Here is a 17,753-nt window from a genome sequence, read left to right on the forward strand (position 1 = left end):
CATTAGATTCTTGTCCTATTTTTCTGTGTATAAATGATCAGTACATGTTATTAAACTTACTGCGCTTTGCAGTCCCCTACTCTTCCAAACCCGTTTTTTAACTCAGCTCCCCTTAATTTTCCACAGGGGAGACCACGCCTTGGCTCCAGAAGAAGGCTGTGACCCACAAAAAGCCGAAACGTCCAAGGACCAGTACACCCATAGGTGCCCTATGGTCCTTTTTGCAAAAATCTGTTTGTTGATTTATCTCAGTGACGTCGACCTACCATTTGGTCACCCTTTAGCCTGGCTATGACAGACCTACCCAAGGTCTTCCACCTAGAGTAATGGCAAAAATGTAAGCTCTATCTGGTTGGTAAAACTTGTTAAAAAACCATGTTGTACAATTAGGACACCACAATGTACTAGAAGAATTTTCATGTATGTGTTTCTTTGTTCCTTTCATTTTACTATGAAGTATATCCTTGTATCAATTTGTTTAACTTGGTTTATGCTTGTAACATAGTTTTTGTACTCCATGTTCACGATTGTCGGTGTGTGGAATAATTGCACTGCTGCACAGATTGAAATAGTTGTGTTACTCCATGAATATGTAAAAAGAGTATATAAGAGTTAATAGGTCAGCAATATATTAAAAGCTGTACCTAACTTCACTAAAAAGAAAGCGCATGTGTTTTTTTGATGTACAGCTATCCATGAATAGGCAGAAAATAGCAAAGAAGGAAATAAGTGGGCACCACTGGGTAGATACAATTACAGTCAAGTATCTATGAAAATCTTCAAGCTTTAGCAAAAATATATACAAAAATAAGTGAAAGCTCACAGGAGCTGGCTGTGATGAGTCTGGAGACACCCTGCCTCGAAAACAAGTGAAACAATAGACTAGATAGGCAACCTAGTCACACAGCCGCTCTCCGTTAAAACCCAACCTGGGTCGTGTAGTTCAAATAAGCTATTCCAAAAAGTTCAAGTTCACTTCTCCAACTTTATCTGTTGTATAGGAGTTCAAATAAATCCGAAGTCTTGGTTAAAGTAGTAGGTGTTTTATCAAAGAAATATCAAAAATATCAAAAAAATTATCACTAATACAATCTTAGTGAGGGCGCAGCTGACACATCTCATAATTTGAGTAGACTTCAAATGCCAATGCATTTCGGAGCATTAGACTCCTTCTTCAGAGCCAGTCTATACAAATGTAGAAGTATGATAACAACAAAGCATGGAATATGGCATAATGGTATGGTCACATCAAATGAATAACAAAAAGCAATTAACACCACAGTCATTCAATGAATACATAGGAAAATAATATAATTAAAAATATAATAAAAAATAGGAAATAATGACATACCCATGGAAGGATGGATTCAGAGCAGATTGGTATATGTAAATAAAAAGAGAAGAAATGAATAAGTAAAGAAGGCTTGTGTCGGATGAGAAGTGGACTACCAGTGTTAGCAACAATAAAAGGTTACCTCGCCTGCAGCGTGTAGCCAAACGAAGTGAAAGGTCCAGAATTGGTATAAGACGTGTAGTCTTTGATGGATTTCAATGTGTGGCAGGTAGGTACCACCTTGGGTCCCAGACAATTGTCCGGGGGTTGCGGCCTTAATGCGACAGCTCAGAAAGTGCTGTATTTATTAATAAGCGATAAGGTGATTGCTGAAAGTGCATACTCATAGTGGCAAAATGACTTCAAGGGCATTAAACAGCTAGGAAATGCTGCACATGCCAAGAACAAATGCATGTGCGGACAGCGCCGTCATTACGCTAGGATTAGAGGTCCATTAACATAGTGAAATCTGCTGGTACGTGAATGTGATATAAACACTGGAGATACAGAAACAGTATAAGTAACATTGAATGAAATCGAGAAAGTGGTACATCAAATTTAAATATAACAATGATCGTTGATTTCTTCATTGAGGCCATTGGGATACAGGCTTCCAAGTCTATTAATCCAAAATGTCTCTCTTTGGTTGAGCCAAAGGCCCAAATCTTCATGGGGATTGACTTTATTGAGTACTTCTAAGATCAAGAACCTTATTTGTGTCAGATTGTGGCCTTTTTCGCTCCAGTGTCGGGCCACTGCTGAATTAGGGTTCGAATTACGGATGCAGGAGCGATGCTCATTCCATTGTACTTTTGCTGCTCTTGTGGATTGGCCAACATAATATTTGCCACAAGGGCACGTTATTCCATATATGATGTTCACACTGTCGCATGTGCCAAATGTCTTCAGAAGAATCTTGTTACCTGTATTGGGTTGGTATACAATGTTCCCTTTAATTACCAGATTGCAGTTGGCACAGTGTAAACAGGGGTATGTCCCCGTGCGTTGGGTGCTGAGTTCTTTAAGGGGGGGTCTTGTGTGAACAAGTTCATCCCGTAGATTTTTGCTCCTCTGATAAGCAAATATCGGCATTTGGTCTAACAGTTTCTATACTCTGACATCGTTCTTGAAGAAACTCCAATGTTTTTTGATAGAGTTCTTGATCTTGTTGCTTTGACCAGAAAATCTTGAAACATATACTGGTGATTTGAGTTCTCTTTTGGGTTTGGTGGTGCTGGACAACAGAGTGTCACGATCCAGAGCATTCCCCCTCTGGGATGCTGAATCAAGTTCCTCCTGCTTGTAACCACGTGATAAAAATGTGTCCTTCATTGCTGATTGTTGAGCTAAACATTCTTCTGGATCACTAACAATTTTTTTAACTCGCAAGAGTTGACTATACGGTAGGTTCCTTAGGAGACTGGGTTGATGGAAGCTAAGACGATGTAATAAATTGTTCTGATCGGTAGTTTTGCGGAACAATGTGGTACTGTAGCCAGTATCTTTCTTTTCTATCAGAACATCAAGAAATGTGATTTTGTCTATGGATATTTCACTCGTGAACTGGATGCGCGGGTCAATGCTGTTGAGATATTCAAAAAAGACCTTAAATGTAGCTCCAGTACCTCTCCAAATTCCAGAAATTTCGTCAATGTAGCGTGACCACAAATGTATATTCTGGTTCCATTCTTGGTTATTGAGTATATGGTCTGTTTCAAATTTATGCATAAAACAGTTTGCATACGATGGTGCCATGGTGGCACCCATTGATGTACCAGAGATTTGTAGAAAGAACTTATTACGATATTGAAAATATGAATTTTCTGCGATGAATTGGAGAAGAGTTGATAGGAATTCCTTGTGTGCACGAATTACTGGTGTTGCAAGTAAAAGCCATTCTACAGATTCTATGCCAAGGTCACGGGGTATGGATGTATATAGGCTCTGAACGTCAATAGTGTTGTGTCTCTGATATAAGTAGAGGTTTTCTGTATTAGTGGTTGAAGAAAAAAGTCAATGTAGACTACCAATGGTTGGTTAATGCTGTCCATGCCAGCAACTATGGGTCTTTCCGGTGGTTTAGCCTGATCTTTATGAATCTTTGGTAATGTATAAAAGTTGGGAATTCTGGGATGAGTGTTATTGAGGAATTTGCGGGTATGTTCATTTATCCAGTCAAGTTCCATAGCTTTGTCCAGTAGAATTTCAAGATTGTGTTTGATTTGTTTGATGGATGCCGTAGGGTCATGATCTAACGGTGCATAGATAGTCTGATCTTGTAATTGTCTGGTACATTCTATATCATAATCAGTGGTATTCATAATTACCAAAGCACCTCCTTTGTCTGCTGGACGGATGGTTATGTCTTTGTCACAATAAAGGTCTCTGATAGTTTTCAACTCATGTGGTTTCATGTTCCTATGTAGTGGGATTTTGTAACTAATACGTTCAAGATCTCTGTTGACCATTTTCTGGAAGATGTCTATCGATGGTACTGAAATTGGTGGTACAAAATCCACTCTTAGCTCTAAACTCTTGAAAATCAGGTGCATCAGTAGTACTGTCATGGGTTTCTAGTTCCTCAAAGAACACCTTGAGTTTCAGTTTTCTTACAAACTTGTAGAGTTCAATCTTGGTGTTAAACAGAGTCATGCTATATGCCGGCACAAAACTTAATCCCTTCTGCAATGTGTTCTCTTCTGTTTTACTCAAAATCTTACGAGATATATTAATGACTAAGTTTTCTTTAGTTGTAGTCTCGTTTGGGGCTTGGTTCTGAGGTTTCCTCCTCCCCCTGCAGGTTTGTTTGGACGAGCTCCTAAAAAAGACAAGGTCGTAGGTGTTTGAGTAGAAGGGCTAGTTGTGCGATTTGAGGCACCAGATGTCTGTTCTGTCGGTGCGTCTGGGTCCCTTTGTGCTTCTGAATCAGAGCTAGATGTGTTATCTGATGGATATTTATAGAGTTTTAGGGGCTACAGGTCCATATTTCTCCATCCATGTGTATACTTGAGCGCATATTCTGCCCTGCAATGTACGTGCCGCAATGCGCTTTTCTCATTGCGGTCACGTGTCTATATCTTGTACTGTTTCCCTTGGCAACGTTTGCACTCAGCGATGCCCGACGGCGTTTCTCCGGCCGCCGCAGTGATTACTGTGTGTAATCCCCAGGTACACCAGCACTTTGCCCTTTTCTTACTCTGTTTCTGGCACTCGCCTTATACTAAACTTGGCCTCACCTCCACAGATCATCAACCTGATTGTCGAGCGCACGATTGCGTGCCACACATTGAAATCCGTCAAAGACTACGCGTCTTATACCGATTCTGAACCTTTCACTTCGTTTGGCTACATGCTGCACGCGAGGTAACCTTTTATTGTTGCTAACACTGGTAGTCCACTTCTCATCCGACACCAGCCTTCTTTACTTATTCATTTCTTCTCTTTTTATTTACATATACCAATCTGCTCTGAATCCATCCTTCCATGGGAATGTCATTATTTCCTATTTTTTATTATATTTTTTATTATATTATTTTCCTATGTATTCATTGAATGACTGTGGTGTTAATTGCTTTTTGTTATTCATTTGATGTGACCATACCATTATGCCATATTCCATGCTTTGTTGTTATCATTCTTCTACATTAGTATAGAGTGGCCCTGAAGAAGGAGTCTAATGCTCCGAAATGCATTGGCATTTGAAGTCTACTCAAATTATGAGATGTGTCAGCTGCGCCCTCACTAAGATTGTATTAGTGATTATTCTTTTGATATTTCTTTGATAAAACACATACTACTTTAACCAAGACTTCGGATTTATTTGAACTCATATCCAACAGATAAAGTTGGAGAAGTGAACTTGAACTTTTTGGAATAGCTTATTTGAACTACACGACCCAGGTTGGGTTTTAACAGAGAGCGGCTGTGTGACTAGGTTGCCTATCTAGTCTATTGTTTCACTAGGCAGAAAATAGCGCCATGAATGGATGGTCAATACACAGTAGATTTAACTTGCATTTAAATAAGTTGCAAAATGTTTTCACTACTACAGCCAGGACATACCCCTTGTCAGTATATATATTTACAGCCCTAAATCCTGTGTCTGTTTTGGGCTATCGGCTCTCGCTCGTCAGTCGAAGGTTTTTTGGTCGGGGTAGATGATTTGTGGTTTCGACCTACCATCAATTTCCCCTCATGTTTCTGCAAGCCGTTTCCTGTCATCGACTGGCACTTGGAGCAGTCTGAGGTGTTATGCTCCACCCTGAGGCACCATAAACATATACGGCGTGGATCAGTCAATGACATTTTTGACCCACAATCTCGACACTTCTTGAACCCGGTGTTCGGGTTAGTCGGGGTTGACGAAGAAGACCTGCTCGATTTCTCGAAGCAATTAAGTCGTTATTAAGTAAAGAAGCCTGCAGTATTTCTCAAAGCGATAGCATTCACAGAAGAATTGAACTGGAGCCAACGGGTGCTGCGCATGCTATTTATGCTTTCAATGACATCATCCTCGAGACGGAGGTCCTCGAGGGACATTGAGTTGACGCCATTGATGCACAGCGTACTCTGTCAGAATGTTTTTTCCAAAGCAGCTAATGCTGGATATCGAATATCAAATACTTTTCACCATACCGCAATGCCCCTTAGCAACCCATACCTCAATGACCCCCTGGCTCCATCACTTTGCTATTAAACCCACACCCAATCAACCGTGCACACTCCAAGCCAGGAATCTTAGACTTGGATCCAGACTGCCTCGTGCCCACTGCACTCAGCACACTCACGTCACCACTACCTCACAGAAGTCACCATCATCCCACAACACTATCTCGGCCAAGGAACTCAAGGGTGCCCTCATTAACGCTAGATCCATTACAGCCCACGCACTGGACATCTCTGACCTCATCACCACTCATAACCTCGATTTTGTGGCCATCACCGAAACATGGTTACATGCAGCCTCTGGCCCACTTCTTTCCCTCGCTATCCCCAACAGCTACTCTATCCTTAGAGCTGACCGACAAACAACATCCAAAGGAGGTGGAGTCGCATTCATACATAGAAATAACATCACACTTAGAAACATCCCCAACACAGAGCTCAGTTGTGCAGAATCCCTCTCCGTGAAACTCACCTTATCTCCAACCAACACTGCTACCCTCCACCTCATCTATAGACCCCCAGGACCACTTAGCTCCTTCATAGACGAGATCACAGCCATTCTGACTGCCAATACGAAACCCAACTCTCAGGTACTGCTTCTAGGTGACCTCAACCTTGGCCTACATGACCCTAAGGATCATTTGGCCTCTGAAGTCGCTGTCACTTTAGCTAACTTTGGACTCCAACAGGGCATTGACAAACCTACCCATATCAAAGGTAGAACGCTCGATTGGATTTCTGATCTCAATTGCAACACTACCATAAGCTCCAACCACGCTTGTGCCTGGTCCGACCACCACATCATCATTTTCCACCTTCCAGCGACCAACCCTCTCACCACTCCTATGATAGCTCCAGCCACTCCCACAAGGAACAAAAAAGACATCACTAGGGATAAACTTCTCCCACTCATCCTTCCTATCCTGAACAAATGTGTGCCCCAACATAACGACCCTACAGTCTTAGTAGACATCTTCAATCAAACACTTCTCAAAGCCATTGATAATATAGCTCCGCTTAAATTACGGAAAGCTAAACAACAAGCCCATTTGAACTCCTGGTTCACCCCGCAGTTACGAGCCTTACGCAAAGAAAAACGCAAGGCTGAATCACTTTGGAAGAGCCACCCATGCGACCCTAACAAAGAACGCCTCATCATCACCACCCACAACTACAAGGAAGCAATCTTACAAGCAAAAAAGGAGACTTACAACCAACGTATCACACAAGTAGAATCCAACACTAAGGAGTTGTTTAAAATCCTTAAAGAATTGGAAGCCCCCTCCCCTGCCCCTGATACCTGCACTAAAGACAGCCAATGGTGCATCAACATCCAAAACGCTTTCCTCAACAAAATCACCACCTTGCAATCAAAGATTAACGCCAAACAAACTACCCTACTCACCAACCCCCCTACTAAACCCTCCACTACGCCAAAGGCCTCCTTTACTCACACCCCTTTCAGCTTCACCCCACTCACCATCCTCGAGGTCGATAACATCATTCGCAACCTAAAACCCTCTAACTGCCAAGGTGACTCCTGCCCAGCACCTATTATTAAGGAAGCGGCCCAGGACCTTGCTCCTTTCATAACCACCTTCATCAACTCTTCATTCCTATCAGGAACGGTACCCAACAACTTAAAGGACGCATGGGTTATCCCTCTCCTAAAAAAAACGAATCTGGACCCTGAAACACCAACTAATTACAGACCCATTACCACTGTACCATTGCTACTTAAAATACTTGACAGAGCAGCATACCTGCAGATTCAGAACTACTTAGAAACGAATAACCTCCTCGGCTCAAGACAGTCTGGTTTCAGACCCAAGCATGGGACCGAAACAGCTCTTCTTGACCTCAAAACCCAAATTGAGGACATTAAAGACAACGGTAAACTGGCCCTTCTACTATTACTGGACTTATCCGCTGCTTTCGACTTGGTCAACCACCAAATACTATGTCGGCACCTGAAGTCCGCTGCCCACTTCTCCGACAACGCATCCAACTGGATCAGGTCATTCCTCGACAACAGGCACATGAGAGTTTTCTCACCTACCGCATCGGCAGACCCTACACCAGTCCCGTGTGGAGTCCCGCAAGGGTCCCGTGTCTCCCCTACTCTCTATAATGTCTTCACCAAACCATTATTTGATGTGCTTGACTATCTGGGTGTCACCTACAGGAACTACGCCGATGACACCCAGATACTCATACCCATCTCTGGTGACTACATTGTTGACTCCAAAGCCCTCAATGACATTTACCTTGTCATTCAAGCATGGATGGCCCAGCACGAGCTGTGCCTCAACAACGACAAGACTGAGCTTCTCATCTTAGGCACGCAACAGAGACTTAACAAACTAAGTCCCCTGTTCGGCTCCTTTAACATTGACGGTAATCTAATTAAAGTATCTAAAGATACCAAAACCTTGGGTATCTACTTGGACGCCTCCTTGAATCTCACCAGTCAAACCAATGCAGTGGCTGCCGCGGCTGCCTACACTTGTAAATTGATCTCAGCCTGTCGCCCTTTCCTTACCGCCCAGAACTGCATTACCCTGGCCAGGACCTTGGTTATGTCCAAACTGGACTATTGTAATGCATTGTACCAAGGCACTAACCAGGGCAATCTTAACAAACTGCAGACTACCCAAAATAACGCCATTAGAGCGGCTCTTAATATCCCCCGATCTGCCCACATCTCAGAAACCAGGAAGAATCTCAACTGGCTCTCAGTCGCCCAAAGGATCTCACTGAAAGCACTCACTCTTACATACAAATGTGTTAACCACCAGGCCCCTTCATATCTAGCTTCTCGATTCACTCAACATATTCAAACGCAAGTACTCAGATCTGCACAGTCCCACGGTCTTGAAATCCCTAGATTCAAGCTTCATACAGCTGGGGGTGCCAGCTTCCCTGTCCTGGCTGCCAAGCTTTGGAACACTGTACCACTCACTATCAGATCCTTACCTTCATTTAACTTATTCAAATACAAAGCCAAACTTTGGCTAGTTACAGCTCACTAACAATCGCCTTCTGACTCTGTTTGGGCCATCTGGGACCTAGCACTGCCTTGTTCCGGCACTACTGTTCCGCTTATTGATCTGCTTTGTAACGTCAATTGTATATTCTGTATATCCTGTTCACAATCGGTTGGTACCAATGTGATGATATGTTATACCTGTAACTTTCTGCCAAGATATGCGCCCGGTTGTCTTTGGGCCTGGTCTGCGCTATATAAATAAATAAATAAATAAACATAAACAAAGATGAGGAATACTTGGGAGGACACAATCCATTCGAAAAGTGTTCAAGAAATGATATGTCAGGATATTCAAGCCGTTGGCTTCCCTTCCCCACGTTTTCAGCATGGGACAAGGTGGCACACTCAAGCTTAGCGCACTCTTTGGCTTCTCAAGCACGAGGATGCAGTTCAAAACCTCAGTGTCAGTGTCAGGAGGGGCCTGAGGGTAGAGGCGTGCCCACTAAGCCAAAGGGAGAAAGGCACACAATAAGCTGCATTACAAGGAGTCCTGCAGACAAGAAAGGATAGGCAACAGAGGCTGTGAACAAAAAGGGGCAGGGAATACAAAGATAACAAACACGTTGGGTTCCCTCTTGGGGTGTACGCAGAATGGGGAAAGAGTGTGCCACGGAACTTGGGAAACTCCAACCTTCTGAACAGATTGCTATTACAGGGGCCCACTCTGAATGCTCATGGCTAGGAGCAACAGCATTGGGCGTCTGTATCTGAACCCTAAGGCACGAACAAGGTAACGGTACTCACAAGACTGAAGCCTGTACAGGTCCAGCAGGAACCGAACAAGGACTGCTTCCTGAAACAAAAATACGAGCTCCATACAATTCCGTCTGCGTTCACAGAAAAAGCCAAAATGGTGGCTTTTTTGTTACTAAGGTTGTCTGGGCAACCGAAGAGGTCCTTTTTCTATTTCTAACATGAGCGCCATCTTTTGGGCTCCGAAAGAAAACAGTGTTACTCATGGTTGCGTGAGCCCATACATAAGTAAATGCCCAGTATCTACAATTTCATTCTAGTGGAATTGGACGATGTATAAATAAGTCTCCTCGGGGGGGCAAGAAAAGCAGTTTTTATTTTTGACTGCAGAGGTGAGACACGGACTTGAGCAAGCTTTTATCTTTAGTGCGTGCAAAATGAACCCGCTCAAATTTGACTACGATACGTTATGAGACAATAAGATAGGGATGAGAACTCATCGCGCAGCCTCTTTTCACGGCACATGTATTACAACTAGAGGATGTCATTCCTTCATTGATTCTGTCATCTCACGAACACGTAGTATAAATTCACTTACAAATGCCGCTCCACTATAAACTTAAAAATAAATGTACTTTTAGAATATTATACATAATTAACCATTTGTAGAAAATCAACATTAACTACACCCAACCTGAGTAACTTGTAAGATATAGGTTTATTAATACTGTATATATTACCCTCATTTTATCTAACAGGCTGGGATTTAACCCGTGAATTTACCTTTTTACATTTTTGCTGTGCTGACAAGCCACGTTCAATATTTACAACCAATACCATTGGGTAAGACATAATCAGCTAATTTTTTATAAAAAACTTTTTTGACTGAATGCTAGGTAATTTGTCAACAAATATGCAAAGAGATAATTGAACTCATGATGTTTTTTTCTCTTTTTCTTTTCTCTCTTGTCTCTATTTTCCCCTCCCCGTCCTCCACTCCGTTCTGTCTATTTTCAAAATGTTTTCATGTGTACATTTGATGCAATAACGGATGTTTTTCAATTTATTTTGATACTTAATGACTCACTGTTTTCCCTGAATGATCCTCCTAAACACCCCCCCTTTTTTCTGTCGGTGCTACATTTGACATCATTTGTCTGTGCTACATCGGTCACTATTTTTCTGTTGAATTTAAACATTGATTTTGTTTTGCATTCTTGTATTAAAAATTAGCCCTGATTTGAGAAAGACGGCGCAGACCGTTGAAACACGTGTTATCACAAAGGGCACTCGTTCTAAATAATACAAATTCACAATCACTATATTCCAATTGAGTGGAGTTTCTTTTTTTTCATTTAACTTAAATTGGCGCATGAAGGAATAAGTGCAACTACCTTCTTCATTTTTACTTTAACACATACTCTCTTTACTGAATAAACATCGAAGACTTTAGACTGTGTGCAGGATTTTGCTTGACCCGTTGCAGGACCACTTTGATTCACACTTCTTTACAATTGGTTAACTTTCACTTCTGCCAATTCTCAGCTGGATACCTTACAGAGACCTTCAATAGAGTCACACACGTGGTGCTGGATCACTCTGTCAAAGGTATCGTATCTTGGTTTCAAAGTTAAATCACTCATCAGCAGTTCAACTTTACTTGCGTCTTTTATCATACGTAGTTTAACAATGTTTGTTCCAGCGCTCACCATATAATGTTGCTGCTTGCAACCTTGGCTTTAACACAGACCGGTCTTGTATCGGTCTCTCCAACTCACTGGCTGTGTTGATCTCACTGACGCCGCTTTGTTCTTGAAGCCAAGGATGGTACCACAGCAGCTGGTACTTCTCCCCACATTGATAACGCGGGAGGGCCCCGGGTATCTCCGACATCCAATGCAGGATTCTTCAGCCTGGTTTCCTGGTTTTATGCTTTCTAATCTCGAGGTTTCTTGAAAGTAACGGTTCCTTGTCAGAAAGGTCAAGGGAACTTCCCGGTGTGTGTTGTGTGTTGTGTGTGTGTGTGTGTCAGTAATTGCCTGACCTCACCTGACCATTGTATTGGGACACGTCAGGTACACTGTTCGGATGTTAGTCTGTTTTCTCCCATAGCTGGCTGTCGGTGTGAACGTGTTTGTGTAGGGAAGGGGGCAAGGGTACAGTTACTACATATACTACCTGGTAAGATGGGGTGAAGGTGTTACAGGAAAGGGGATACCGCGTCTCGTCATTCGGTGTCCCACTCTGTATGAACCGGAAAGGTACATCACCTGACAAAGCTCACTTTCTCAATTTGATCATCCAACACAGCAAACCTTTTATAAATTTGCATGAGTATTACCTGAGCAATCATTCAGAGATGTGTGGTGGCTAAATTAAAAAGTCCACCAGTGTAGTTTCTTAGAGAAAGGGCCCCATCGGTAATGTTTACCTCCTAACAACTCACCCCATCCCTTGCACCATCCAGTTTACATCTACTCATAAATGGAAGTCAAGCTAGTCATTATCAACCACACATTAACTCTTGTATAATTGCATTTTATGATGTTGTATGCAAAGGCAGATAAAATGCATATCATCAACAAGAGTGCGGATCGTCTGGTTCAAGTGGTAACACTTTGTGGATAAGGACTGAGGGAGATTTGTGAGCGTACAACAACCACAAATTTGAAAGAATTTGGAAAATCAAAACCTAAACGCGTAGATAGAAAAAGAGAATATGTTCTTACCACAGAGAAGAATTAAGTGCTTCCATGTCCAGATGCTTCTGGTTTACGTTTTCAATCTCTTGAAGGATGTTCTTCAGTTCATTCTGCAGCTGACCTATTTGTGAAGCATTGCATTCACGGGCCATGGAAACAGCCTCTGAAATAACGACAAGAAAACACAAGGAGGAAAATTCCATGGTGAGTGTATGCTTTCTTAACTGTTGTGATTTCTACTATTCTATTTAAGCAAATATTATCTGCAACGTCAAACTGATGATTAATTGTAAATGATGGACATTTGCTTATTGAACCCTACAGGAAGGATTATTAAATGTGTGGCCACTGTGGTGTTTGCCCTGAAGGGGCTGCACTTTTCCAAGGCATATCTTGTAACACAAGAAAATGGGTTTGCTTTTGTTGCAATGCACATTAAAAAAGGGGTGGGAGCTTATTTGCATTGGGGCTGCCCCCAATCTTGCAGGAAAAGTCTTCCATACTCATGGGTTGAGGTGGGGGCTCCTATTCATGTATGCATACCAAAGCAGCAGCACTCAGATTCTAAGTGCCAGCATACTGGAAACCATATTTTCTCAGCTAATGTCGCACAAAGCTCTGGTTTGTGTGAAGCACAGTCCTGGGGTGTTTGCGGACTCAACCCCACAACAAACAAAAAAAATCAGACTTCCAGTGCGGGGTGTGCTCAGTCTGTAAGAACACAGTCCAACAAGACAAGGTAGGACAACATGATCACATGCCCATATGGCCTAAATTATATAGACAAACCCAAGAGGAAATATAGAACCAGAATTACAGAACAAAAGTAGTAAATACAAAATACACTAGAAAATGCACCACTGGTTAAAAACTTCACTTATAGAAAAAAACACTCTGTTAAGGACTGTAGATGTGAAATACTTATGAAAATCAAAGGAATTATGACGCCATGAAAAAAAACAGATTAATATGGAGCAAAAACTGATGTTTCTGACCAACACCCATATTGTGGGATTAAATGAAAATGTGGAATGCCATAATGTCCACTAGTTCCATCCCATAGCATCAGACTACTGCTCAACAAAAAGATCTATAACATAGCGACAACACTGATAGATTTAGTCCATCAGTAAATACTGGGGTGAAATGTTTTTTTTAAATATTTCCATCTATAATTAATCAAAGTCAATGTTTATATAGCAGTACACAACCCAAAGAATAAAACATAATGAGAGTAATCATTTTGTATTTAAAGATCATGTGCATCTAAATATTTTGGCAACATAGACATGAATTACACTAGGGTAAGTCACTACGACTAATTAGGACTAATAGCAAATTTATAAGGACACCAACACGGAATATTCCCTTTATAAATTATCCTCAGAAGGGGCAGAACATTTACATAATAAAAGATAAATGAACACAGACGTCACTATATATGGTGATGTCAACAGGCCACAAGTAACTTATGACGTAAGTACGTCATACAAACATCCATGAGATTCCCGTCGGTTCGTAGAATGCCAGAATCCGTGGGAGCTTAACCACATGGGTTGACAAACCTGTCTCTTATTGACTCTTGAGGTAAATACAATTTAATTGTACCCATAAGCAACAACCAATATCTACTAATTTACTGGTTATTGGGGGAGCACTTAATACATTGCTTTTCCTTATTTTATAGGAAAGAAATCATTAACAACTAGAGGACCCACAACCACTAATAAGGCACAAATGGCTTAAAAGACCACAGAACAGCAAGGTAAAGCCTAAATAAATGTGTACATGAATAGAGGCTTACAGTAGAAGTCTAATTTGTTTTTAGCCTTCAATTTCAAACAAAGGTTATCTTTGTTTTTAGGGAGGATCTAAATTTCCTACACAAAGAGTTTACCTTCAAAGTATTCTGGGACAACAAACAAGAATTAATTAGTTATCAGGTAAACATAATACCCTAATTCCTTCTGCTAGATTTGAGTATTCCTACTATCAATTTATTAGATCAGTAGTACAACTGTAGTATTTTTACCATTAGACTAATCTCTTGATATTGTGTGCCATTTAAACTGATGCATTGAAACTATGTCAAAAGAGGAGAACCTGTATCTTGATGCTGCAAGCCTCGCAAAAACAAGATGAAAGAATATTTCTTGATTAGTTGGCAACATTGGAAAAACAGAAGAAGGAAGTAAATATTTGTTGATATCGCGAGACTCTGTGTTACAAAGGAACTGTGGAATTCTAGGGGAATGGAGCCCCCTTCATATCCTTGTGGAACATTGGTTGTTTATTTCCTTTTGTGCACTATTTCGGAAACTTTAAGTTGAACGTGCAAAGTATAGCTGCGGGACGCAGCCAAAAGAACATTTACCTGTTCACTTTATGCTTAGTTTAGAATGTGAGGGTTAGGTTGGTTCTGGACACAGGACAGAGGGCTTACTTTTGGACATCCTGAATTGGACACTAGTTCTTTTGATTGAGGCAGGGAAACCCCTCATAGCTATAGGGAAAGGCAGGTTTTCCTCCAACCCCTTTCTTTGGGAATAAATGTTTAAAGCAATCAAAATATGCCTCTGTGCCCGACTCTTACTCATGACCCATCACAGTATACATTATGGTACTTAGTAAAAGCTCAATGTAGGGTAAGGGTAAAAGGTGTACCACAATCGGAATCCCTAGGCATTTAGAGGCATCGAATATTTATAATAGCAAGTCTCACAATCCAGATTTCATATTTTTAACATACATCGGACTGAGCCTACACCATCTGTTTACTGACCATTGAAAATGTATTGGTTTTCCAAGTATGTACCACTGCCTATTGTAGTCTAACAAGTGAAGTTAAACCAAATCAATTTAATCTACAGTACTTTTCAGAATATGTAACTTTTTTATTTCAAAATTCATATAGCTATGTAATTTTGAATTTCATTAAATTCACTGTATTTTTTCCATAAAGTGAATAAAAAGTTAAGATAGTTCATTACTTCCTTTTGAGTGTTTAGGTTAGTTCTAACAAAATAAGTGTCAAAGAGATGTCATTTCAACTTTAATTTATTCACAAGCAGGCGAGGATTGGATAAACTTCCATGGGGCTGGGGAGGTCTTAAAATGTATCTACAATACAGCAAACTATTCCTTCTTGAACTGCCCTAAGTGACAAGATGGGACAAATTATAAAGTGGCAAAGTTGTTAATAAAAGTCTAATCTTCCTTGGTAAATTGTATCAGTTTGCATTCCCAGGCAAGGAAAAGGAGATGGGTGTTAGGGAAACCCTTGAAGGTAATTATGGGTTTGATATTCCAAACAAAACAATGTGCTCCGCTCGGGGTATATTGTAAACACAAAGGTGTCAGGATGAGTTAAAGTATATAGCTTCCAGGTTCCTTCTTCACAGGGGGTACTCATCTTCCCCAGGTTATCGCGGCTTAAAACTCACGGTCACAGCGATATAGTGGACAGACACTTCTTGGCTCAAATTTACAGGCACAGGGAGCTAGCATTAGCTGCTTCTTTGCCACTTGTCTTTTTCGTCCCAGCACCCAGCTCGCTAGTTGTAATTCAGCATGGAGGATAATGCATAGCTCACTTCTTCCCGATTCGGGGTAATGTGCCCTAAGACAATGTTGAGAGATGTAGTGCCCTTCTCACTTTCAATAAGGGATAGGGTGCCCTGCTCATTCTCAAAAAAGGATATGGTACCCTTCAAGCAGCCAGCAGTGGCGTCCATTCCAGGATGCAAAGGGATATATCTCCAAGGACCGTCCCTTAGCTTTCTAGGCAGAGGCTTGATCTGTCTACCTAGTTGCACCAGGACTTTCTTTTGGTCTCTTCTCTGCTCTCCTGCACAGCGATCGCCTTTTGAACCACTGCCTCTACTGAGCTTACTCCTCTCACTTTTATGGCCTCTCTCTCCTCCTCTATGTCTTGTTTGTCTACCCAATTATAGGCCCTCTCTATTAACTGCTCTTAAATGATCAATTTCGAATGGCTTGGTTTTCTAATCTATTGCCTGGGAAGTTCACATTGGTTAATCATGTTAATTGTTTATGGTGCCTCTCCCGCTGCAGGTAAATGGCTCTCCGAACTATAGAAAGACCTGGCAGCCATCTTAAACTCAGGTGGAAGTTCCACCCCCCCCCCCTTACCACCTCTGTAATGGATGGCTGCAAGTTCCAATCTGAGCTCTCAAGTCGTTTGCACTTCAGCCATTCTTTGTGATGGCATACAGGTTCCAGGCTTTAATGATGTGTGCTTTCCTGAAGCGCTCACAGGAATCCCCTGTTTGCAAGAGGGACCCCCATCTTCTGTTTTTTTTTCTTCTGAATTCCGGGTGCCGGGAACTTCTGCTGTAGAGTTCCCTACTTGCATACAGGGTCCAGTGTTGCTTCTCCAGCTGCCACCACTCTTCTAACTTCAGGCATATCTTTTGTCAGTGACTCCAAATGCATAAGTTCTCAGCCTCTCCGTCAACTGAACTACTGGGTCTCCCATTACACAAAACTTCATGGCTTGGGTTTGGAGTGTGAGTCTGCAGCTCCCACCCTGTACCGCCTAAAGGTACCTCACAGCTCTAGTGAAATTGCCCTGGTAGGCCAGCTTTCCTCGGCTGCAGACTCCCTTCCAGGCCATGGGAGTGGCTTCATCACTGTGTGCACATGTTCACATGGTTGCCTGTGTTATTATAGCCTCAGAGATCTTTGGGACATTCTTGAGATTATGCTTGGGTTCTTTCAAGTAAACAAGGAACATGTTTCACTTAGAATTACGATAACCAGAGTCCTCAACACAATCACATTAGCTGCCATATTTCATAAAAACACAGATTTTTCAATTCTGCCACAGAGTATAGATGTCATTACTTTGCCGTCCAAATCAGTGCTCCCAGGGCAGTAGATGTGGAATAGGGTCACAATCAATGGTCAGGACAAGCAGTTACATATAATTCATTCCGATATCGTTTCCTGTGGCATCCGTGCCAAAGGGAGGAGCATATGTGGTTGCTTGGGCGTGACCTCACAATATAGAAATATGGTTCTCTCACAAGGGCAAGCTTTACTTTCTATGAAGGGTGTTTGGAGAGGGGTAACCTTAAGTGTCTGCGTGCGCCTCCCACCTTCCTCCTTCATGTCCACCACCGATAGCAGGAGTGGTGGGGTGGTCAGTGCCCCAGTGACTGTACACTGCATTGGTGCAGGGGCACAGCTTTAGTGGGCTAGAGATACACTGTGTACCTTCTCTGGGTCCAGTATCAACTAGCTCGGGGAGGCCACCGTCCTCTTTGACCACCCAAACTTTGGTCTGCAA

General features: G+C 41.9%; 1 protein-coding gene across 1 annotated transcript in view; it reads right to left on the reverse strand.

Annotated features, from left to right (window-relative positions):
* The window catches only part of CCDC175 (coiled-coil domain containing 175), an 814,258-nt gene that overhangs the window by 692,432 nt on the left and 104,073 nt on the right, over positions 1-17,753 (reverse strand). Inside the window, exon 4 of the mRNA XM_069638898.1 lies at positions 12,470-12,605. Coding sequence (XP_069494999.1) covers positions 12,470-12,605 — 136 coding nt within the window. The remainder of the gene's footprint in view (positions 1-12,469; positions 12,606-17,753) is intronic.

This window comes from Ambystoma mexicanum, chromosome 14 (genome assembly GCF_040938575.1).
Source record: "Ambystoma mexicanum isolate Mex_15411 chromosome 14, UKY_AmexF1_1, whole genome shotgun sequence".
Taxonomy (NCBI): domain Eukaryota; kingdom Metazoa; phylum Chordata; class Amphibia; order Caudata; family Ambystomatidae; genus Ambystoma; species Ambystoma mexicanum.